The sequence below is a fragment of the Chenopodium quinoa genome, unplaced genomic scaffold (assembly GCF_001683475.1).
Source record: "Chenopodium quinoa cultivar QQ74 unplaced genomic scaffold, ASM168347v1, whole genome shotgun sequence".
Taxonomy (NCBI): domain Eukaryota; kingdom Viridiplantae; phylum Streptophyta; class Magnoliopsida; order Caryophyllales; family Amaranthaceae; genus Chenopodium; species Chenopodium quinoa.
In genome coordinates this window covers 930,768-956,323 of record NW_018743283.1, presented here as the reverse complement: position 1 = coordinate 956,323, position 25,556 = coordinate 930,768, and the positions used below count along the sequence as shown (strand labels likewise).

The window sequence follows — 25,556 nt, the reverse complement described above, 5'->3', positions numbered from 1 at the left end:
CTAACGTGTCTATTTTGTTATTAGAAAGAGGTATGAGGCATCGAAGTAAGTACTTTAATTGTTTTATTGATCTTTTGATATAGAAATCATGCTTAAATTATTGTTGATTCCTAGTATCATGTTAGGGTGTTTTGATGTTCCTAGTATCATGTTTAGGGTAATAACTAAAATTTCTAATATCATGTATATTATTATGATGCTTCTTGTTTCTTTCCTGATATCATGTTAGTGTCATGTTAGGGATAATTGATCTTTATTGTTTAGTAACATGCTAGGGTTTGTTATTAATCTTGTTGGTATCATGCCTAGGATCTTGCTATTATTATTAAAATTTAACATGTTTGTTACGATGATGATTATTATTATGTTGCTTGATGTTTATTATTATTGTTATTGCATGATCACGCCTTTTAGGCATGTTTAAAGTGAATTTGTACTTGTAATCACGCTTAATAAGATAATTAATAATCTTGTTAGGCTAATATGATTATAATTCAAGCGAACGCCAATAATAGATTTGTTTGTGCATTAAAATTCAACCAACATAGATTAAACAGGTTTAGGGTTAACCTATTGATTGTATGTTAGTCAGAAAGCGCACATGAATACGAGAAGAATAAAGTAGAGGCCTATTTTTTAGGGAAAGTTCAATCTCTTTTAGGTTGGATTTGTACCTTTATCCCCGAACTTCCAGTCATGGTTCCAGACCTATAAGAGTTAACGATCTATTGGATCGTTAAGGGGTGTAACCTTCACCCTATGAATGGTTTACATGTTCCTAAAACTTGTTGGCGACTCTTTTGCTCTAGTTTCCTTCCCTTTGGACGCCACCATGCTTAAGTGTATGATCACAGTGGGGCTCAAGTGTGGGATTCTTGAAATATTCCCTACAGTTTTTGGCGACTACACTGGGAGGATTTCTATTTTAATTCCTAAAATTTATTTTGGCAATGATTTAGAATGAGTGGATGAAACTCGAAAAGTTCTAAGTATTTCATGTGCGTAATTTTGATTGACATTATTGGCATAAGCATAAAAAGGTTCTCATTTGAAAGACCAGCCGTAATGCATCAAAAACATAGGATTTTTACACGTAGGAATCTAGGGAAATATCTTTCACAATTAAAATCGAAATAATGCTACGAAAAAAAACTGGAAAATTCAAGAATAGAAAGTTGTCGAGGCATGTAGGAATTAGCACTGAAAAAACATCGTCAGCGCCAAACGATGGTGCTGTCGCCTGGCGACAGTCTTGTCATCTGGCGAAAGTGCCAGCGTCTAGCGACAAACGCTATTTTCTCACGCCGAATTCTTCCAATACCGAGCCAGAAGTCTACCTTCTTGTTTCGACTAGTTTTCTAGTACTGTTTGCTCGATTTTACTTCCTGATTGAGTTTTTCCCTTTTTTTTTTTAAATCCATATGTGCTCTACATATGGCCATAACCCTCTGGGGATTCACGCTCCATCTACCCAATCGAACGCTCCTGGCAACGAAGGGTACATCCGAGTTTGTAGAATTCACCAAACCATGGAAGCGACTTTAACTCGCGGGGTCCCATCCACTCGCGCCAACCCTTCCAAAGGTAACGATTATGCGTGGTGCATCTGGAATCATTAACATGGACCCTTTTTTACTAACCCATATCCTGAACTTTAGAGAACTAGAGCCATGGTTAGGTTGTAAACTCATTGCATCATATCGTGATTATATGACTACTTGTGCATTATTTGTTGTGCATATCTTATATGTGTTTCCCCTAACCGTTTGTTTGACTTGTGAATGATTTGAATAAATTAATTAATGACTAAAGGACTTTGCTAATTTAATTAATTAATTAATAAATGATTAAAGTCTAATTAAATTGATCAAACTTGAGTTAGTACGGCTTTTAGGCTTATCCCTTTAGATTAAAATACTAGAAATAGTCTTAGATCGATGTTCCAATAATGGCGAAGAGATTTGGATTGTGGAGCCACGCGCTAGATTTTAGTGCCGGGCGATGATCTTGTCGTCTGGCGCTGACCCTTAGCGTCTGGCGACGGTACTGTCGTTTGACGACAGCCTGTATTTTTGCTCGAGTCTTCACGATGGGTCTGACTAATCAATTTGGCTAAAATGGTTTAATCGGTTTATTAATGGCAGTAATCATATTCAGTCTTTATTTGAGTCTAGGCACATAGTCTAGTCACATGGTCATGAAACGATTCAAACATGTCACCTACACTCACTAGCCTTAGCACACTTTGTGTATATGTCACCATGACCATGTCTAAAGTTCATGCATGATTCGTCCTTTCCGTCATTCAAGTTGGGGGTCCACTTTATTCCTAAATTCTTCTATATATTCCCATCTATATCATTTTTTCACTCTCTACATACTTTTTCCATACCTATCATTCTTCCCTTTCTTCCATGATCTCTTCCCATCTATTGCATGTTGAATAGAGCTTGAGTCAAAAATGAAAAACTTACCCCTAACTTCCCTTTCCGCAGCGCTTCATTGAGGAGAGAAGAGTGTTTAACCAAGACAACGTCTTTTTGTATCACTTTATGGTAGAAGAAAAAGGGACATAATAATGGCTAGTGAAGAAGAAGTTTTCTTAAATAATAACAAGAAAAACTTGTCAAGTTTGCGAGAGGAAGTTCATGAACTACGCAATACGGTTGGCATGCTTATGGGTGCAATAGAAGGACTATCAAACCGGATAATGGTTATCGAACAATGTTCTCATTGTCAAGACCGAAAGGACAAAAAGGAGGATCACTATTTTTCCTCTTCCTCCTGTCAAAAATTTAATGAAAAACTCAATACTCCTAAGCCGCGAGCAAAACGGACCATTGATGAGTACACACCAATAGGAATGACTTATAGCGAAGCTTTCAACTACCTCCAGGGCCAAGGTCTCATTCACCCTATTGGTCCAATTCCTGATCCAGTACCTGAGAGACGGTCTTCCAATTGGGACCCAAAATCCTATTTCCAATATCATAGAGGCCATGGTCACACCACCGAGAATGTTTTTCCATCAAGGATCGCGTTCAAGACCTCATTGATTCAAATCTCCTTCATGTTCCTCCGAGCAAGAAGAAGGCCAAGATTAGTAGCAATAACAACAGTGGCTGGAAAGGAAAGACCATCCTTCCTCTTCCAAAAACACCTACTCTAGTAACAGTGCTACTACCTTTGACCTTAATGAAGTCTTAGCCATGGATAATCAAAGACCTAGAAAGCAGCTAAAAAAGAATTTTTCTCCTATTGGGATTAGCTATGATACTGCCTTCGATCGACTCCATGCCAAGGGACTCATTACTCCCATTGGACCTATTCAAGATCCCCCACCGCCTAGTTAGGACCCAAACGTACAATTCAAGTACCATCAAGGTAGGGGTCACACTACTCAGAGCTGTTGGAAGCTAAAAGAGGTCATCTAATATCTATTTGATAATAACAAGCTTCCCACACCTCTAAATTGCAAGAAGATTGGGTGATGATAAAACGGAGACACGAGGCGAGCTTCAACGACAAGATTTCGTGACCTCTTTTTCTATTTCTTTTATTCATCATTTCCCCAATAAGTTTAGCATAGGCACCTTTCATTTTCCTTAGATTTACTTTGTAGGTTTTTCCTTTTTACCTTTTAATAAAATGAGCATTTCTTTTCTTGCATATGATTATCGCATATTTGCATTAAAAAAATCATGTTGAACTAAGCACAAGGTATACTTATGATTAGAGGCACTCCTTGTAGCCGCATCAAATCACCTTTCACCTTTCAAATATAGATCATTTCTTGATAAACCACTTTGAGCCTCGTCTAACGATATACCTTTCTTTTTTCAATCCACATCTACCTAACCTTGGGATGGAATAGTGTGCAATTTACGCAATTTTCAAAGAATAAAAGCTTGAGTGATTTCAAAAGATTCAGATAGCAAAAAAGCAAAAAATTAATAAAAGTATACAAAAGGTCAAGTGTTCCAATGTCATTGACATAAACATGTCTTTGATAAAAACACAGCTTTCGACTACTTTGAGTATTGTTTTTTAAACTGACGTTTCTACAAACTCATTCAAAGTGGGGGCTTCTATAGACACCTAAAAATGTCTCCCCAAAACCAAACCCGATGATGAATAACCTTTCACTACCATTATTTGTCGAGTTGAGTATTTAATCTTTGGAATGCTTAAATCCATGTTTTCGTTCAATACATTTCATAATCCAATCCAATTCATAGCTTATTTCCCTAAACCATAATATACTTTCCACTTTCCGTATCCACATACAAAACCGAGATAAACTGATTTTTTGGCCCTATAATTTTGATCCAATTATTATTTAGTTGGATATACCTTTCAATAAGCTTTCCAACAATATATTATTAGCCCAATTTTGATTTAAAACGAATAAGATATGAGCAAAATACTAAATTCGGCCCAAAACCGACACCCTTTCACTAAAACAAACATATCTTAAAATCTACAAATGATTTTGACAGGATTCCAATTGGGTTGGAAAGTAGACTTCATAATATTTCCAATGATATATTATATGTCTTATTCCAAGTTACGGATCAAGAAGCTTGGCACCAAATCATTGGTGGCGTCAAGAGGTAAAGATGGAGTGTGGTGGTGTGGTGATGGAAGGGGAACGGAGTTAATAATGTTGCTATTTAAAGGTTACACAATTGCGGAGCGATTTACGGGCTTGTGTTGGATTCAACAGGGTGGAGGCGGTTTCAAGTGGGGTTAGGTTGGTTTTTGGATGCGTGAGGGCGGTGGTAAGGGTGTTATGAGGTGTTGTGGTGGTGGGGCGGTGGTGAAGATGGCGTCATTGCTGGTGGTGCATGCATAGAAAAAAAGAAAAAAAAATTACAGATCATGTAACTGGCACGTGGGTGGTCAACGCCGGAAAAGTGAGTCAACGGCTAGATTTCGGCAAGTGGTAGTCCCTTACAACATTTTTTTTAAAGAGGTAGTCATTTACAACATTTTTTATTTTATTTTTTGGGTGCAAATTTACAACAATTTTTTTAAAAGATAGTTTTTCACATTAATTCCTTATTTTTATAATAGAACTTGTATTATTAATTTTTTTTCAAACTTTATTGAACATTCAAATGCATCATCTATTATGAAATATCCTAGATATTATTAGTTTATTTCGTTCTTCAATTGTTAAAAAAACTCCTTAAAATTGACATATATGTGGAAAAAAATTAGCATAAAAAGTGCAACATATTTTTGGGTTACATATTTCAAATAATTATAGGGTTCTGTGTGTGAACATATGAAAAAGATTATATCATTTTTGTTATTATGAATTTCTGTAAAATATACGTGTATAAAATCTAGTAGGGCATACGATAGGATTCAATGGAATTTTTCACTTCACATACTCAAAGCCTATGGCTTCCCTGATCGTTGGATACAAATGATTCACCAAAGCATATCCACAGTCACCTATAATTCTCTTCTCAATGGTTCTACCTCAGGGACCCTTGTACCTCAATGTGTTCTTCAACAAGGTGATTCGCTCTCCCCATACCTTTTTCTGTTCTGTATGGATATACTCTCCAAAATGCTACATTTAGGTCAAGATTTACAAATGTTCAAAGGGATCAAAATTTCAAGATCCATTCCGATTATTTCTCATCTCTTTTTTGCGGACGACGCCATGATCGTTTTCTAGGCTAATACTTCATCATGCACCAATATTATGGGAATTATTATCAACCGATTTACTAAAATTTCGGGTGAGGAATTCAATTTGTCAAAATCTCTTATTAAGTTCAGCCCAAATACTACCTCTCTTGTTCAAGCTGAATTTAAATCTCTTTTCCGAATAACTCAAGTTAGCCAGTTTGATGATCACCACATTTGTACCCCTATCGACTTCATGGGAAGGAAAAAAGATTAGTTACAATTTCTTATAGACAAGATTCTAAGTCAAATAAATTCTTTAAATGCTATCAGGCTTTCCTAAACCCAAAAATTAATTTTTATTAACTCTATTCTAGGTCATATGACCTCTCATGTTCTATCTTGCTTTGATCTTTAGGCATCAGTTTCGAATAGAATTTATTCCTTACTTATTCGATTCTTTCGGTCTCATCATTCGAATAATAAAGGAATGTGTTTGGTCAATCGGGTTAAGTTCCATCTTCCTCGTGGAATAGGTGGGCTAGGAATTCGAGATATCTCTACCTTGATAAAGCTTTTCTCATGAAGCAAGTTTGGAGGTTTGTGAAGCATCCGCAACTTCTAGTTTCTAGAGTCTTTAGTGCTCTCTCTAAATTCCTCACGGATCAACCTCTTCCTACGCATCAATTCACAAGACGCAATTCTTATGGCCCGTGTAGGTTGATTAGAGCTGATAGCTTACTATCAACAGGATGTGGTTGGAAAGTAGGGAATGATTGTTCCATTCTCGTTGGTACATCCAAATGGGTTAACTAGACCGTTCCAGATTTCAAGCCCAGAATTCCTCTTCATGTCACTAAGGATTGGACGGTAAATTTTTTTTCAAATCCTTATGATCAATCTAGGGATGTAGACAAGGTCATGTCCAGCTTCCAACCAGACTCCGCGGTTTAAACGGAACAAGATTGTCGTTACTGGTCTCGTACTCCTTCAAGGAAATACTTGGTTAAAACTGGATATGCTATGTTACAACAAAAACTTCCAACCACCACGATGTTTCTAAGAAAGTCTATGTGTCACATAAACCCCTCAATTCTAAAAAAGTCTATGTGTCACGTAAACCCCTCAATACGCCATATCATCCGTTCAACTTTTTATTACACCACATCACCCACTCAATGCTACGTGGTTTTCCCTTCCATTTGTTTCTCATGGCATGTCATTCAACTTTTTATCACGCTTAGCACTGTCAAAACGGTTTGACAGTTCGGGTTCGGTTCGGTTTGAAATCGATTCGGCATTAAATCGGGTTAGTTTGAAATCGGTTTCAGTGTCTCGCGGGTCAGTTCCAATTCGGTTTAAATAGTTATCGGTTCGATTCTGATTCGGTTTATTCTTGAGCGGTTTTAATTCGATTAGGGTTGTAAACAGTCCGGGTAGTAAACGGTTTGGTGCAGACGGGTTGCAGTTTGTTAACGATTCAGTGTAAACGGTTTTTATCCCGGTTCAAACAGTTTCGGGTTGGAAACGGTTTCAGGTTAGAAATAGTTCGGTTCTTTTTCGGTTCAGTTTATAACTAGTTCGGTTCTTTTTCGGTTCAGTTTATAATTGGTTCAGTTCTTTTTCGGTTCAGTTTATAATTGGTTCGGTTCTTTTTCGATTCAGTTTATAATTGGTTCGGTTCTTTTTCGGCTCAGTTTATGGCATGAGGATTTTTAGTGGCAGGAAGATATTTTATACTACGATAATAAATTTTTAATAAATATTAATTTGGCAGGAAGAATTTTTGTACTATGATAATTAAATTTCATTTAAAACACCTTTTAACTTAATTTTAATATTCATTTTATAGTAAGCAGTTTGTAGCCGATTCGTTTATAAGCGGTCCGGTTCATAATGATTCGGTTTGCAACGGGTTCGGTTTATAATACAGTTCGGTGCAAATGGGTTGTGGGTTGTTAACGGTTCGGTGTAAACGGTTTTTATCCCGGTTCAAACGGTTTCGGGTTGAAAGCGATTTTGAGTTAGAAACAGTTTGGCTCTTTTTCGGTTCGGTTTGATTTCACTTCGGTTTAGAACTAGTTCGGTTCATTAACGGGTTCGGTTCTTATACGGTTTAACGTTATTCGGATCGGTTTGATTTCGGGTTCATTCACATACGGTTTGGGTCGATTTTCGATTTAAAAAAAAACGGTTTTTAATCGATTCGGTTCTCATTTGGGTCGGTTTGTTTCAAGCAGTTAAACAGTTTCGGTTTGTAATTTGACAGCACTAATTAAGCCAAATCACTCTCTTAATGGTACACGGTTTTCCCTTCCATTTGTTTCCCATGGCATGGCATAATAAAGTACTCCACAAGATTAGAACATGCAATCTCTAATTTTAAAACCAAGTGTCTTACTACCAAGCTATGTGATATTTTATACTATATTTTGAATACAACATATTAATATTTATAAAAAAATTAATTACAAGAAAAAATGTACAGACCCGGTGCATTATTCGGCCCAAATACTAGTTTATACTTTTAAAACTTGTGACTAATGTATTGATAAAAACCAATACAGCTAATCAATCCCTTGTATTTCTTTACCACTAAATTATTGAATTTGGGGGAGCTATGATGATTAGATATCACCCCTAAATCTCAATTAAAATGGTTCAACTCACAAGTTTATTCATCAATAACTTACTAGAGCAATACAGTTGATCCAAATTACACATTTAATAACTCTTACCACCTCCTCCGGCCTTCCTATCCCTCAATGTTCCCAGTGAACCCCCTCGACTCTTCTTCCTACAGCTAATGCCAGTGCTAACATCCTATCAGTCGGAGTAGTAGTATCACTGTCACTATCTTTCATGACATACACTGACTGTTACTAAACCCAAGCTTCTGCAGGCAGAAGTATCCAATTCTACCTTAATTTAGCTACTAGTCGGAGCAACCCATCATACTAGTCATAACATGCTAATTTTGGACAAGCATAGTATTGATGAAACACATTGCAATTTCTACGATAATGATGCAGCAAACGGTGCCAATCTCTTTTTGGCAACCTTAGACCTATAGCACCATACCTCAAATGCCTCAGTTAAGTCGGGATACTGAATATGTTGATTATCCAACCATTCTGTTAAAATCTCCGCCTGATCCCGTGATGGCAACGCAAGTATGACTGAAACAAATGCAGACTCCAAGGTCTGCCACACCTCACAATCTATTTTCAGCTTCAAATTATCCTCCTCGGTATCAGATGGAGCAGTATCGATCAAAGGCTTTGTAACTCTTGCAAAGGGGAGCCATAACTTTACCATGTGAAGCCTCTTTGCAGTTGGCAAAATAACATTTCCATACCCGACTGCTTCTAATACTTTTGTTGCTACCTCGATCACCTTCATCTTTGTCTCAAGCGTTTCTACTTCTAAACTTGCTTTCACAACAAGCTTGACAATCATATCAGAAACCTCTAGCCAAAAAATCACTAAATCTCTCATTATTTCAAGTTTAGCAGATATCTGACATGCCCATGATAGATCCGATAAATATGATTGTAGCAGCTCAAACTTTTCAGCCGCAACAACTGTTGCTTCAAGCTCGTTCAATAAAGATTCTAGAAGAACACTAAATCTCAATAAGAGTCTTTTAATACAGTCTCTCACCTCTAACTTCAGCTCATCACATGAAGTGAGAAGTGGAGCATCATCATCCTCAGCAAGCATGTACTCTAGTTGCTCTTGGGCCGAAGTTTTGAGATCCTTCAATGATGAAGGTGGTGATGAAGTGGCAAATCGAATGGCTGACATAAATATCCTCAAAATGGCTCCCTGATCTACTGGTTGGAGGCGGGCTAAAATCGAGTTAGCTGTGGGTCCAATGACTGGTATGGTATGTAGAATTTCCTCCTCCTCAGCCTCTTCCCAAGGGACAGCTTCCAAATACTCTACCGAAGAAGTAATAATTTGAGGGCATCCAAGTTCAACAGCCACTCGAAGGATGCCAAGGGTGTTTCGAACTCCATGCCAACTTTCAGAAATCAAGCTGTCAGGAACATAGAGGAGACGTAGGAGAGTGATATTGTAGTCAAAGTCAGATTCTTGGCAATGAACCTCAACACAGCTGCGCGCATCAAGGATCTGACATGTTGGCCAAGTGTCAGAGAGACGATCAGCAAAATACTTGCTTTTCTTGACAAGGATGGAGGAGTGGCAATATAACCACTCATCACGAGCTTCAGGAGTCCGCAGCCTAACAACAACATCACTAGTTGGTCGGTCATTAAATTTGAATGAAGAAGCTAATCCATTTTCCTGCTCAAAGGACATTGAGGACCCCAAATTAAAAGAATTAATTAGTATAGAAAATATGGTGTGCAACCAACACATATACACAAATAAATCAATCCATCAAAGCCTAATGTATATTTTTACTCATTAGCAAACTTTTTCATTAAACTTGGCCACAGCTTCTTACTTGAGCTCAACTCAGGCTGCAAGTGCAGTCAAAGTTAGGCCGCCAATTGTGCATTTCAAGCTTGAGTCAAGCTCAGGTACGAGCTATAGCAAAACTGAGTTAAGTCAGACTGAAGCTCCACTCAGCCCATTATCACCCATGGTGCTAAGAATCTTCTTCCAGCTCAAAAATTTCAACAGGGTACAAAATGCATCCCGGTTAAAAGTTTTTACAACATTCTATCACCCTATTCTCTCCACAGTCAGTTGCAGAGAGACGACACAGCAGCAAATTCGGGAAAGGATAAAAGAAATAAGAACTGCAATATTAGTTTTCAGTGAAAAAGCCAACTGGTCTAAATACTTACAGGCTTCTCCATTCAACTGACAGGCAGCTTTGGGCATGAAGCAACCAATCATGACAACTACAGATTCACAAAACAATGAAGAGCGAGTTAAAAAGATTAGCAGAATATACAACTAAAAGACCTTTTTTTTTTTGAAGGCATACAACTAAAAGACCTTGAGCCAATATAGAATAGCATGAAATAATATAAGGCCAATGATATAATTCTACGGGGGCTATTAAAGTTAGTAGGCACCATCAAAAAGGAAACCAATCAGTAAGATCCAAATGAAGTTAGTCAGCTACTAAAGATAACACATTGATCACTATATCAACATGCTGTACATTGAGAAACAAGACAATGTCTTTTGTCAAATTGCAAAAAGTTTTATACACATAATTCGAGTTGAATTCATTTTACTCAAGTGCTCTAACCTCATATTCCCCTATCGTCACTCAAATGTTCTAATCATTTTTCCTCTTCATTGAAGGCACTCTCAACTCCCATAACATAAGAAAAACGAAAAAAAAAAAATGAAATTATGTATTCACCCTCTCATCAGGTCAAACTAGAAAAGTCAGTTTCCCAAAATGTCAATTCATAAACTATTATTATAGTTTAGATTCATTTTAATCGATTTCTCTAAGACCCTTGGTCCTGCCATTAAGCACAAACTCAACTTCTTCAGAAAGACATCAATCGAAATAATGCACTTGCTTTCTTATAAAAATATGTCACTATTTCTATTCAGCTACAACAGCAAGATTAACAGTTTCCCAAACCATGTACAGTCAGAGCATAGTTTTCCTCAAACATCTTCCTATTTAAAATTCATTTCCTATATAAGGGATTGAAAAGTAACATTATCATGAATAATATAAAACAAATATAAGTATATAACCAACCCAATCATAGAAAAAAAAAAAGAAATAGGAGTAGAATTAGATATCTATTAACAAACAGCTCACCAATAGCTTAATAAAACTAACATGACCTAGTAGAACAATTTCCCATCAAACTATTCGTAAGTTAACTGTAAAGGACAAATGAACACATTTAAGTCAAGAATTGAAAACCGACAACTCATAAGTCAGCAACTACAAATAAGGACACATCCACTCGATTCATGGAATGGCAGCACAAGATTCACCATTCCTTAGACCAAATCAGGAGAGAATGAAAATTTAAGACATAATTACATCTTCCTACAATATAAGAGGAATTTTTCCGTAAAATAGAAGCATAAGAAATCAAACTGAATTTCGAGTAATACATGAACTCTGCTATCGGTCAGTCAAAAGGTTGATTGCTTCATTAGTTACTGCTTTGTCAGCATCAGGAATATTTGCAAGCATTATCAACTGATAGTATTAATGAAATAATTTACAGGAGAGATAAGTAAATGCTGCAAGTTACGCACGTAAAATGAAGAGCACACAAATCTCCATGTTCATTTAGCATCCTCAAAATAAGCAGAATTGAGTTATATCTGTAAGCATAACAAAACTATAGTTGACTGATCCAAAAACTCAAAGCCAAAGTACAACAATGATAGACGACATAGCTCAAGGTTCTCTAGAATTTTTACCACTAAAATGTCTCCTCATGTGTTAAAAAAAATTTGCTGATCTTTACCACTACAATGTCTGTCTACAATGCGGTACTTGCTGAAGAAATTGATGCTTAAGACCCATAATCGTATAAGAAAGAGTCACTAATAATTGGTCGATTGGAACAGATTGTGCAGGTAGCTCGAGTGCCTTACTGGCCACAATGGTACTCAAATTCCTATTACTCTCCCTTATTTCTTTCGTTTGATTCATCCGCATAAGCTCTACAGATGTAATTCTATCTTAAGACTTGTGCAAAATTCATCCGCAAAGGGTTTTTTGGTTTTAAATCAAATCTCTTCTCTCTCACGAGACTCTAGCCTAGAAGTGCTTAAGGCGCTGTACCTTGTGCCTTGCACTCCGCCGAAGGTGATTAGAGTTGCCCTGCAGCTGTAAGTCACTGGGACAGGGCGTGTCTGATGGGATTGGGTTTACACTGCTCTTCACCTTTTGCCTAGGCTCATCGGAGGGGAGCTCTTCCAAACTAAGATCAACAAACTCATCACTATCATCTACATAAACATCATCTACACCAATGTATTCTTCCATCTCACTTTCATCATCCGATGTCATCATTTTAATAGATGTTTTGTGAGACAAGCTACTAGCATGACCCTTTCCTCTATTAGCTTTAAATAAGGAGGGCTTGGATCCATGCCTAACCACCCTTGATGCCGCAATGACATGGCTAGGATCACAGGTTCCAACAACTCCACCAACTGCACCCCAATTTGAATTATCACCATCTAACACAAAATTACCTTCATCAGCACAAGAGTTCTCATCCATTTTCCCAAGTAGCCACTCATTACAATCATCAATCTCTTCCAAGAGAATGGGATTGGTGGGATCTTTCCTACTGTATCGGCATTGCAATGCACGATTGAATTTCACAAAGACCAGATCATTCAATCTACCTTGTGCCAATTTGTTTTTCTTCTTGGTACGGAGCTGTTAGAGGTTAAAATGTATAAGTTTATGTTATCAAAACTTAGTTCAATAATAGTATAAGTAAATTATCCACTTACAAGTTGAAAACCATCCCAATTCCTTTCACAACCAATAGCACTACATGTGAGGCTAAGAACTCTCATCGCAAACTTCTGGAGGTTGGGTGTTGAACATCCATATGTAAACCACCACTCCGCTATTAACAACCAAACATTGATAAATTCAATAAGTAGTGTAAGACAACAAAGATATAAATGATTGGCATCCTAAATTCAAAAAAAAAAATTATTTTATTTTTACCAGGAGGTTTTGTCTTCCTTTGCCTAACAGCTATGGGTAGGCCAAAGAGACTGGAAGCATTTCGATATGCATCCGAATCAAAACTAATCTTGTCTTGAAGATCAATTTCTGGGACCAGCCGTGTAAGGCAATCAAGAAAACCCGTCATAACTTTTTCACAACCTGATACATCAGGGTTATCGTAATGAAATTCTGGATTTAGAAAATAGCCTGCTGCATGCAAAGGCTAATGAAGTTGACGATTCCATCTTTCATCAATATACTCAAACGCTTTCTTGCAGTGCTCCTCCGTGGTACAACTATTAGCGATAGCTTCTTTGGCTCTGTCCATAGCTTCATATATGTATCCTATGGACGGCGTTTTCTCTTCATCAAGCATTCTTAAAATCTTAATTAGTGGTCCTGACAACTTGAGAGCATAAACAACATTCTCCCAAAAAGTGTCTTGCAAAATAAAGGATGCAACTTTCTATGCCCCCACTTCTTTTGGCCGATTGGAAGAATTCCATTCCTGAGATTTGACCATCTTCTTTAAGTTGTTTCTTTGCTTGTGAAATTGTGCAAGAGTAATGAAAGATGATGCAAATCTAGCGATTGTTGGCCGACACGGAATTCCTTGATTTGTGAACCTTCTCGTCATGTTCACAAGAGACACATGGCTATTTATATAGTCATTGATAAAATTGCACTTCTTCAATGCATCCTTAACTTTAGCAATTTTTCCAATATCCTCCAGCATGAGATCAATACAATGTGTCGCACATGGAGTCCATTAGAGACATGGCCTATTGGCCTCTAGTAATCTTCCTAAAAGTTAATAAAAATAGGAAAATAAAAAACAAATTCAAATTATTATCATACCATAAATTAAAAAATACATATAACAAAGGAAAAATAAAAAGAAAGGAGCTCATATTCTTACCTGCTTTAACATAATTAGGTGTATAACTCGTCACCACTTGGACCACATTCTTCTCTCCAATTTCCTCCACCATGTTATCCAACATTTGAAATAGCAAGTTAACATCTTCCACAATTTCAGACACATCTATTGATTTTATGAACACGGTGCTCTTTGAAGAGCTGACTAGAAAATTCACAAAATCCTTATCAACAACCGAATCATGCCATCCATCAACTAGAATTGAACAACCTTTTTGTGCCACTCTTTTTTATGCTCCTCCATTTGCTTAAGAATGTCGTCTACTTCCTTCTGAAGGAGGGGAGCTAGCTTCTAGCTCATGCACGCTTGGTGGTTTCAAGCCAGGACCATATTGTCCAATTGATTCAATCATCTCTCCAAAACTTCCATAATTTGCTGCACTAAATGGAATTCCCGCATCATAAAACCACCTACCTATATCTCTACATAATTTATCCCTAAACTCCTCATCACAATTACCTCGTTGCTTCCCTTCATGCCCATCCTTTCTACACTTAATTGCATCTTCACGACTAGGAGTGAAGTACATGTCCACCCGACTCATTTTTCTTAGTCTTTTAGCCAGTTTACCCGAGCTACCTCCCTTCGAGTTCAATGTTTCCCAATCTTCTTCCTCGTCATTATAATCATCAACATCATGTTGAGTTACCCTTGGTAATATTTGACCACCACTCTTTGCTAGTTGCTTCTTTATCATAAAAGACTTCACTTCCTCCCTTACATGCTCCGGACAACTAAAGCATTTAGTCACATTTCTAAATCCTCCAACCAAATGTTGCTTTAAACGATAAGCCCCTCCCTTAGTTACTTTACCACAAAAGTTGCAAGTAAAATTGTTCCTATTATTAAGTTCCGGACTTCCATATTTCCTTGCCGGATCCTTAGGGTCCAATGAACACGGAGAGGAAATCGCCAAATCCAAATTACCATAATTCATCATCTTAATCCTCAAACCACTAAACAACAACCTGAAAACACAAAAAATACAACCAAAATAAACAAAAGACCTACCACACTACCAATTAAACAAAAAAGAAACCAAGAAAAGATCATATACCTCAAATCAGCGTCAAGGAGAGTCAGCAAAGTCGAGCCGACAAACTCAGCCTTCACTACCGAACAATGCTGGTAATGCTGCAGCAGGGCACAGCTAGGGTTTTCCGGCCTTCGAAGTACAGAGAATTGAGATCCAACTATCCAAAGGATTTGTTTTTTTTTTTTTTTTCTATGTATTTAATTACATGTTTAATTAAAAAAAAATTAGTTGGTCTTTCAATAAAATTATACAGACGCGCATCAAACACCACAAAGCGCGCAGGCGGCTCGCCTTGCGCCTCAACCAAAGCGTATACAGGCGCGCGCCTGCCATAGGCTCGCCGCGCCTTTCGAAACTAACTTAATTAAACTCAAAAACAAACACATTTATACACATTTATCCTTTGCATTCGGCTATTCCAAAAATGAGATTATGATATTAAATTGGTTTCTCAGCAATTAGTGATTATTCTAATTAAAGCACAACAAAGCATACAAATAGTCGTTTGTTTTCAATTAATTGTATAATTCAAATCATCACCCAAATTCTAACACTCAAATTAACAATCTAAAAGTGTAATAACAAAAAAAAATGCATACAAATACACAAAATGATGATGAAAAAAAATAAAAGTAAAAATAATGTTAAAAAAGTAGTAAAATACCTTGATTTTATGAGTTGCAATCTTGCATTGCATGATTAGAATTAAAATATTTGCACATAATTCCAAGGTTTGAAATTGGTAAAGCAATTGATTTGAGCAAAACTACTTTCTCTCTCTCATCGACTTTCACAGTTTGAGTTGAGAGTTTTTTTTTTTTTTTTTTTTTTTTTTTTGTGTAATTTGTGTTTTGTCGGAAAGAAAGTGATAATATGACATGAGCACGTGGAGTTTAACAGTTAGTTTCATGGGCATTGTCTCAGATTGGGCCGGATTATATTTTGTCGGCCCTAAAATATAGGCTAACATTTTTTAACTTTTTTTTTTTTTTTTTGGTTTCTTCCGATTTATCCATTGGGCTAATCCAAATTTGAGAATCAGTTCTGGGTGGTTAGGTTCTACTTCTATCTCAATTATTATTGCGGCCTTGCGGAAGATCGAACACGAATCCTCCCTAGTCCCTACTAAGTGTAGTCTGAATCACAACTACACTAACAGCCAATTGGTTTAACGTTTTGTTAATTAGACTTGAAATGCTGCAAAATAACCATTTAATTATCAAAATAAGCAAAAAAAATATCTTTAATGCATCGTGTATCTAAAAAAATTTGCTTCAACCATCAGCTTAAAAATTAATGTTAACCACTAAACTATCACCATATTACATGTCATTCTATTAAAATTAAATATAAATAAGGATGTCAATCATGGAATTAATGACATAACTTGGGATATCATTCGGGCCTAAAAGCTACTTCCTCTGTTCTTTTTTACTTGACTTGTTTCTTTTATTACACTTGCCTATGCAAAACTTTAACGATTAATAACTTTAATTCTCCATAAGTATAAATTATAAAAATTATATATTATGATAGTACTTATTCAGATGAATTCAGATCCCGCATGAATATATTTTTCCTTACATATTATTTATAAAAGACGGTCAAATAGAGATGATGAATAGTGTAAAAGTTAAAGGGATCAAGTAAAAAAATACTTGGTGAATTTGTCATGTGAATGTGTTAAAGTATAGTCTTTTCAAACAACATATGTGACTGATGTGAGTGTCTTGTATTGATAATAAAAATAGACTAAAACACTTTACATAGTATATGGTTGAGGTCTTAGGAGTTGCAGCTACACTTCAACTTGTAAAGTGGATTCTCTATTCTGATGAGAGGTGAGGCCCAAGCCCGAATTTAACATGATGCTAATTACTTAAATTAGTTACAATCTTGGACCAAATTCTTTTTGGAAATGGATTACTTGCCTTGGAAAAAATCTTCATTCATATAATAAATCACAATTTTTACACTACTCCCTTGTGTAGCGTGCTCTAGCTACACCCCTCCTCCCCACGACGTCGTTTATGTGTGTTTTGGTTTTTTTTTTTTCCTTTTTTTCTTCTCTACCATTTTTGGCTAGTTGTTTAATTTTCCTTTTTTTTAATTGTTTAACTTTTTACTCAAGCTATGTATATATATCATTTGAAACTTTTATTTCTCTCTCTTCAATTGATTTTGTTCTTATTTTTTCTCTCTCTTTAATTTGATTTCATCTAATTTCTTCATTTGATTTTCATATTATTATTAACTTGTTTGATGGATGATTCTTCTACTGCTGATTTTGATCGAGATTGCGAAGCTGTTCTTCCATCTGGTGTTCCATTGGTTGATTCATTTGTTCATCAATGTGAGCTATTTTTATTATTTATATTTTTTTTGTTTATGTCTGTAATACCCCGTATTTTATATGTATTTTCATTAAAGTATGTATTTTATAAAGTATTTAAATATTAGTAATTATTTTAATTAAAGTATTTTAATTAATATTATTATAAAAGGAAAGTTTATTTAATTATTTTATTTAAAAATTGGGGTTTTATTTTTGGAAGTTTAAATTTTTTAACAAGTTTTATTAGGGAAGGAATTAGAAAAAAAACCTAGAAGAGGGTTAGTAGAGAAGGGGTATAAATATCCCACTTATGAGGCAAATCAAACTTTGCCCAGAGTGGAGAAAACCCAAGGTAAACTTCTCTCTCTCTTCCTTATTTTTTTCCTTTTTCTTTTTTCCCCCTTCCCCTTAAACTTGCGGCTGCCCTCCCTCACCACCGCTGCCAGCCACCGGCAGGCTGGTGGCCGCCGCCGCCAGCAGCCGGCAGCCGGTGGTGGCTGCCGCCCTTCTTCACCTTTTTCTTTTTTTTCGGACCATATATATAAAAAAAAAATTGAAGCTTTCTTGTTTTAATTCAATCTATGCTTAGATCTAATTATAAATTATGAATTTTGGGATTAAATTTTGATGTTTGAATGTTGTAATCATGTTAATTAATTTTCAGCTTTGGTTTTAATTTAAAAAGCCCCAATTTTTGAAACCCTAGGTTCTTGATTTATGAAATTATGAATGTATATGATGTATGAATGTTTAGATCTTCAATTTAAGTGCTTTGAAACCAAATTACAGCAAGTTTTAATTAGAAATAAAGTGCTGGAATTTTATGTAGAACCCTAAATATTATGTTTTTGAAGGAAATTTAAATTACCCATCAAGTGGGACTTAATTAGAGTGTTTTAAATATAATTTCAGCTTATTCTAATTATTCTACGAGGGATTTTAGGATAGTATATATTGCTGGAAATTTGTTAGAGTGGGTTTTAATGCTCTATTGTAATTTTAATGTGTAGGAGACTTCGCAGTGAGCAATTTTTATTAGTTGTGACGATTTTAAGATCGTATTCAAGGTACGTTCGCGTACTTAGCATATTTTGATGATGTAGAATCATGCTAGGTTTAATTTCAATCAATTACAAGTAGTATCATGCTAAGGTTTATGTATTAAATTGAGAATTATTGGTGTTGGTGATTGATTTGTGAAGCATGAATTATTTGTGATGGTTTATGGATTGGAAAATTATATTTTGGCATGATTATATGGACTACATATTTATTTATGGCATGATAGAGAGCTTGTTTAATTAAACTAATTGTTTAATTATGTTTGGAATATTGAAAAGGAATTTAATTATGGTTCATATAATTTTTATTGGTGCTTTAAGCATGAGGAAGGAGCTAGATAAGTGTCTATGTACACGAGGAATAAATTGTATGTTGGTGCCTTTGTGCACTTAAGGTGTGTTTAACACCGAGGGATAGGATTTGTGGCGCATTATGCGGTTAAGGTGTCTTTGACACTGAGGTAGAATTAAAAAGGGTTCAACATTAAATCATTTGCGGTCACTAATTATTCAAGAATTAAATTGGTAAGTTTGTTTGATTGAATAATTATTGTTGATTGATTTATTATGCTTTGAGAGTCATCACCAAGTCTAATAATATGTAAATAAACGTAAAGTGAAAGAGATTACGCACCAAAACTCTTGGAACGTATATACCTTGAGTATGAACAATGGGGGGGGGATTATGGGGTTTTATATTTAACCATAACTTCCAATGGAGTACAGGACGCTGTATCTTCCTTTTTATTATTTATTATGCGCAGGAATTCCGCCACCTTTGTGTGGTTTGTCGCTGGCACGGTTAGCTCCCGTGCCAGTTAACCTCAAATTTTATTTGGGGGAGGTTAAGAGTTGGAAACCCGTTCGATGCGTAATCAAGGAAAAATGAATTAATTATTGTCTAGTCATTGTGTCTTGTTTGTTGTGGGTGTGCTTGTAAACAGGTGCAATGAGGTAAGTGTGTGTGATGATAGGAGAATGCATGCTAGTGTGTTAAGCTACGCTTATGTACTCAGCTTTGCTGATTGTGTGTGTTGTTTGTGTCTGGCCATGTCTTTATCTTGGCCCTACGATGATCCATTTTAATGGAGAGTAGTGGGGGCAAGTAGAGATACTCTTTCAGGTATTGAAACATGTTCATGACGGGGCATGAGTGAAGAGGGAATCATGCTAGCTTCCATTAGGATATGTTTTGTTTTATGCATTGAATGTTTTATTATATTACTTTGTGGACTAACACTAAAAGTTGGGTTGTTTGAGTTTTGAATAAGGGTCTTAAATGGTTCCAAGTTGTAGTGGATTTTAATTGGCTTTGGTTTTGTTGATTTTCAACTTTATTTTCGTTGGTTTAGTTATTAAATTGTGTTATCTAAATAGTTTTGGTTTTTAAGTCTTCCGCTGTGTATCTTTGATATCTGCCTTAACCGTTTTCACGGTGGCGGTAATGTCTTAGATATTCCTAAAACGTATTTTAAAAGGAGTAAAGTGTGCATTTAAAGGAAAGGAATTTCTAGGGTGTTACAAAGTGGTGTCTGGGAGCTTAGGTTGAGATTTTAAATTACCACTAACACGAAAACGTTTTTTTTATGATTTAAACTTGGCCAAGTGCTAATTTAATTTTACAATGTCAATTTCATTCCGATTTTATTTTATTTTAAATTATTTCATTAAGAGGGCCGAATTTTTTTTTATTTTATTTTTTTTAATTTAGTCCGAAATTTTTTTTAGGGACACTCGAAATTTTTTTTTAGTGTCCGAAATTCATTTTTTTTCTAAATTTTGTGAAGGCCGAAAGTTGGCTCTTCCTTATAATTTCAAAAAAAAAAAAAAATTTAGCAAAATAAAATATTTTTAGTTTGTTAATTTTGCAGGGAGCAAAGGATTGAGGTAAGAATTATGTGTTAAAAGCTTTTATTAACATGTTGGTGAGCTTGGGTAGGAAAGGAGAGGGGCATATAGGCTAGAATTTAATTTCTTCCCTGTGTGCATAAATTTTATTTTAGAATATTCAAGCATGTTGTATGACTAAATGTTGTGATGAAAGCATGCAATATATGAATTATTTTATGTCATTCTTCAGATTGTATGATTGAACACCAAACTTTGTATTATCTATTTAATTTTTAATTATTCCTTTAGGGGAAGGAAATCTTTTCTAAACCTTTTCTCTACAGGATGCCAATTTTTCCTAGCAAGTTTACCCAAATGGGATCTCTCGTAAAGAAAAATAATGAACACCCCTATGACTTTGTAGAAAAGATCAGATACTTTTGTTCCTACATGAGCAATGTCTTGCGGGAGAAAGTTTATGACACCCCTGATCGTATTTCGTCAATGATTGTACATTGTCTTCTAGAGGAGCCCCCTTACCTTGCTGTCAAACAAAGATTCTATGATTTTTATCTTCCAGGAGACATCCCAAATTACCATAAATACAGAGACTATTATGGCCAGTGGTATCCAGACTATATTTTCTTAACCGAATATCTCGTAAGGGTGGAGAAAGTTTATTGTCAGCGCTTAAACCTTCCCTACCCTGACTACTACCTTGATAACCCAGCAGAGAACAATCCTCCTCCAAATCAACAACCAGGAAATTCCGCTTCTTCTTCTTCTTCTTCTTCGTCAGGGGGAAATCCAATAGAGAATGGAGAACAACAAGAGGGTGATAGTTCACTTATGGACATTTCTGATCCAAATCCACCTCCAACTCCAATAATTATAGATATCTCGTCGGATGAGGAAGAAGAAGGGGAGTTTATTCCAGTAGAACCTGAACCTGAATCACCTGAACCAATGGAGGAGTCAAACGATTCTAACTTCGATCCTTCAAGCTATATACAATCCACCGACAAAAGGGACAACGTTCGAAAGGATTAAATCTTATGACTTTCCTCGCAAAGAGTTCATATTATTTATTTTAATGATTTTTATTTGTTACTTCAGTTTTAGCAAATAAGTGGCATGACCACATCCGTTTTTGGAACACACTTTTTATTTTAATATCTTCAGTCTATTTTAATTAATAAACCTTATTTATTTCTTGATAAATTTTTATTTATAAATTCTTTTGTTTTACAAATATTCCATTTCACACCACTATTTGAACACGCAAATACTTGAATTCCGTTCGTTAATATTGATTTGTTTTAATCCCGATCAGGTTCTAAACTCCTTCGATTTTGATGAAAAAGTAGTTTTTGTCGAGTGGAAATAACGTTTTAAGAGATACTCACTACCTTTGGTAGTGAGCACTACCCTCTCGTGGCCAAATTCAGCCTCTAAATACAATTTTTAAGCACTTTTTGATTTCAGGCAATTATAGAAATGCTAATCACCATTCCAATCAACTTATCTCCAACAAACAACTATAAACCAAACGTCCATGGGAATTATTTTTATATTTATTGTGATGCATTATTAATTGATGGTTGGTTAGCAATCATAATTGACTGATAAAGCTACATTAAGGGAAATTTTAGCAATCGCTATCCCAAATTGTTAGCTTCACATTTTACTGTAAATGTTCGAAAGGGTTGTTAATATATATAAGGGTGTTCTTCTTGAGAGCTAATTCTAGACAATTCTAATAGTTATCCTTGTCCTATATTCAGGAGAAACCAAATGGCGGGGGGACGAAGTTCAGGTAGTGGTGGAAATGATTTGAATGATGTAGTAAGACAATTGGCAGCGGTTGCCCAACAATTGGCAAGGAACTCAACTGGTAATGGGGATGCTCAAGGGGAGCTATTTAAAAAGGTGGCGCAAAGCAAGCCACCAACCTATCAGGGCGAGCCTGATCCTGTGGTGTTGGAAAACTGGTTAAGGGAATTTGAAAAACTGTTTGGAGCTATGGGGTGTCCTGAAAACTCCAAAGTAGGATATGCTACCTACTATCTGAGGGGTGAAGCTGACCTTTGGTGGCAACAAAACGAGGCTACCATTAGAGCGTTACCTGGGTTCAACTGGACCAAATTCCAAGAAAAAGTGAGAGACAAGTTCTATCCTAGCTTTTTGCAGAAGTAGAAGGCTGAGGAATTTTCAAACCTTAGGATGGATAAGATGACAGTCACGGAATATTACACCAAGTTTATTGAGTTGTCCCATTTTGCTGAAGGATCCGTCTCCACGGAGAAAGCGAAAGCTAGGAAGTTTGAGAGTGGGTTAATAACTGATCTGCAGTTGAAGCTGTGCGGGCAGGTATTTGAGACCCTAGATGAAGTATATGGCAGGGTCGCACACCTTTATGCTCTGGAGGAAAAGAAGAAGAAAGAGTTAGCTGAAATAGAAGGGAGAGAGAAAAGGAAGGAAGTAGGACAAGCTTCAGGACACCAACAGGGAAACCAGAATGGGTTTAAGAAGCAGAAGTACCACCATAACAATAATTTCCCCAACAATAATTTCCAGAACAATAATTGCCAAGGGGGACGCAGCAACAATGGAGGTACTAGAAACAATAACCAGAGGAATAATAAGAATGGAAGGTCTTACTACTGCAAGAGATAAAGGAACAATCACCCTGGGAAGGATTGTGAAGGCAAAATGGTTTCTTGTCGCGCTTGCAACAAACTGGGGCATAGGGAGTACGAGTGTTAGTCCAAGAATGCTAATGGAAATAAGCAGAACAACTATAACTCAGGAGGAAACCAGAAGAATTTCCAGGGGAACAACAACAATTTTTCTGGGAATAAGGGAGTGCAATAGAATGGGGTGAGAAACAGTAACCCCAACAATGGTAACAACCAACAAAAGGGAGGAACTGCAGGAAAACTGAATGTTTTGAGTAGGCACGAAGCAGAGGCCACGAAGGATGTTATCACTGGTACTTTTTCTATTAACTCTATCCCTGTTAAAGTATTGTTTGATTCTGGTGCAACTTTTTCTTTTGTTTCTAAGGGTATTGTTTCAAAACTTAGGGACTGCTTAACAATAATAGAGGCAGTAGATTTACCTATAACCATCCCGACAGGTGGGGTAGTGAATTGTAACAAAACTTTTAGAAACGTGCCTTTAGAAATAGAGGGAAAGATATTTCCGTCTGATCTTATTGAATTTGGGCTGAGCGACTTTGACCTTATCTTGGGAATGGACTGGCTAAGTAAGTATAATGCTGAGATTAGTTGTAGATCACAGAAAGTGAAGATGATCACAAGTGGAAACGAATTAGTGACTTACTGGATGGATGGTAAAACAAAGTGTCCAAGGGTAATATCAGTGTTAAAATTAGCAAAGTACAGGAAGAAGGGACATCCAGTATATTTCTGCAGCGTTAGGGATATGAACCACGAGCAGGTGGCAAATCCAGAAAACATAGAAGTGGTTAACGAATTTCTGGATGTGTTTCCGGAAGAGATCCCTGAGATTCCACCTAAAAGGGCAATCGATTTTACTATAGATTTGGTACCCGGAACTGCCCCAATATCCAAGGCACCATATAGAATGGCGCCTGCAGAAATGAGCGAAATCAAGGATCAGTTACAAGATTTGTTGGACAAGGGGTACATTAGACCAAGTGCTTCCCCTTGGGGAGCACCAGTTCTATTTGTGAAGAAAAAGGATGGAAGCATGAGACTGTGCATTGATTACAGGGAATTAAATAAGGTGACCATAAAGAATAAGTATCCCTTACCAAGGATAGATGATCTGTTTGACCAACTAAAGGGTGCCACAGTGTTTTTGAAAGTTGACTTGAGGTCTGGATATCACCAATTGAGAATTGCTGATGAGGACATTCCTAAGACGGCATTTAGGACAAGATATGGACACTATGAATTTATAGTTATGCCTTTCGGATTGACAAATGCTCCAGCAATCTTTATGGATTTGATGAATAGAGTGTTTCATCAATTTATGGATAAATTTGTAGTGGTGTTCATAGATGACATTTTGGTATACTCAAAGAACAAAGTAGAGCATGCAGAACATCTAAGGACAATTCTACAAACATTGAGAGAAAACCATCTTTATGCAAAGTTCTCTAAGTGTGAGTTTTGGTTGGAGAAGGTAGCATTCTTAGGACACTTTGTGTCCAAGGACGGGGTAGAGGTAGACCCAGCCAAAATAGAAGCTGTTAAGAGCTGGCCGACACCCAAAACAGTATCTGATGTGAGAAGTTTCTTAGGGTTAGCAGGGTATTATAGGCGTTTTGTTAAGGATTTTTCCAAGATTGCTAAACCTATGACCACTCTAATGAAGAAGGACAGGAAATTCGAATGGGATGAAAAGTGTGAAGAGGCGTTCCAACTCTTAAAACACAAATTAGTTACAGCACCAGTGCTTACACTTCCAGATGATAGTGGACTGTATGATGTATATAGTGATGCATCAAAGAATGGCTTGGGGTGTGTGCTTATGCAAAATGGAAAGGTGATTGCATACGCATCAAGGCAGCTAAAATCACACGAGGTAAACTATCCAACTCAAGATTTGGAATTATCCGCCATCATTTTTGCATTGAAAATTTGGCGCCATTATTTGTATGGAGTGAAATGTAGAATTTACACAGATCACAAGAGCTTAAAGTACATTTTCACCCAAAAGGATTTGAACTCTCGTCAAAGGAGATGGCTAGAGTATACGACGGATTACGATCTAGACATACAATACCACGAAGGGAAAGCAAATGTGGTTGCGAATGCTCTAAGTCGTAAAACTAGTCATGGATTAAACTCGTTAGTAGTAGCTAATGAATTATGTAGAGAAATGGCGAAATTGAATTTAGAAGTCGTGGAATGGGGAGTACCAGCAGGTATTCTTGCGAATCTGAGTATCCAACCAACAATATTCGACGTGATTCGACAGAACCAAGAAGGGGATGTAAAGTTGGACAGGATTCGTGAGAAGATTAAGCAAGGAAAAGCTATAGACTTCAAAATTCA

General features: G+C 36.3%; 1 protein-coding gene and 1 pseudogene across 3 annotated transcripts; both read right to left on the bottom strand.

Moving 5' to 3' along the window:
• Positions 1-8,300: 8,300 nt before the first annotated feature.
• LOC110735402 (BTB/POZ domain-containing protein At3g05675-like) lies at positions 8,301-16,044 on the bottom strand. Of its 3 annotated transcripts, none has more exons than XM_021915595.1 (3): positions 15,947-16,044; positions 10,464-10,520; positions 8,301-9,954 (listed from the first exon to the last, which is right to left on the bottom strand). In XM_021915595.1, exons 2-3 carry the CDS (start codon positions 10,473-10,475, stop codon positions 8,659-8,661), a joined length of 1,308 nt encoding a protein of 435 aa, XP_021771287.1. In that variant the 5' UTR covers positions 10,476-10,520; positions 15,947-16,044; the 3' UTR covers positions 8,301-8,658. The 3 variants fall into 3 exon arrangements, with proteins under 3 accessions (XP_021771287.1, XP_021771286.1, XP_021771285.1); XM_021915594.1 differs by lacking the exon at positions 15,947-16,044 and adding an exon at positions 12,814-12,899; XM_021915593.1 differs by lacking the exon at positions 15,947-16,044 and adding an exon at positions 12,031-12,117.
• On the bottom strand, positions 12,351-14,054 carry LOC110735401 (annotated as a pseudogene).
• Positions 16,045-25,556: the final 9,512 nt, after the last annotated feature.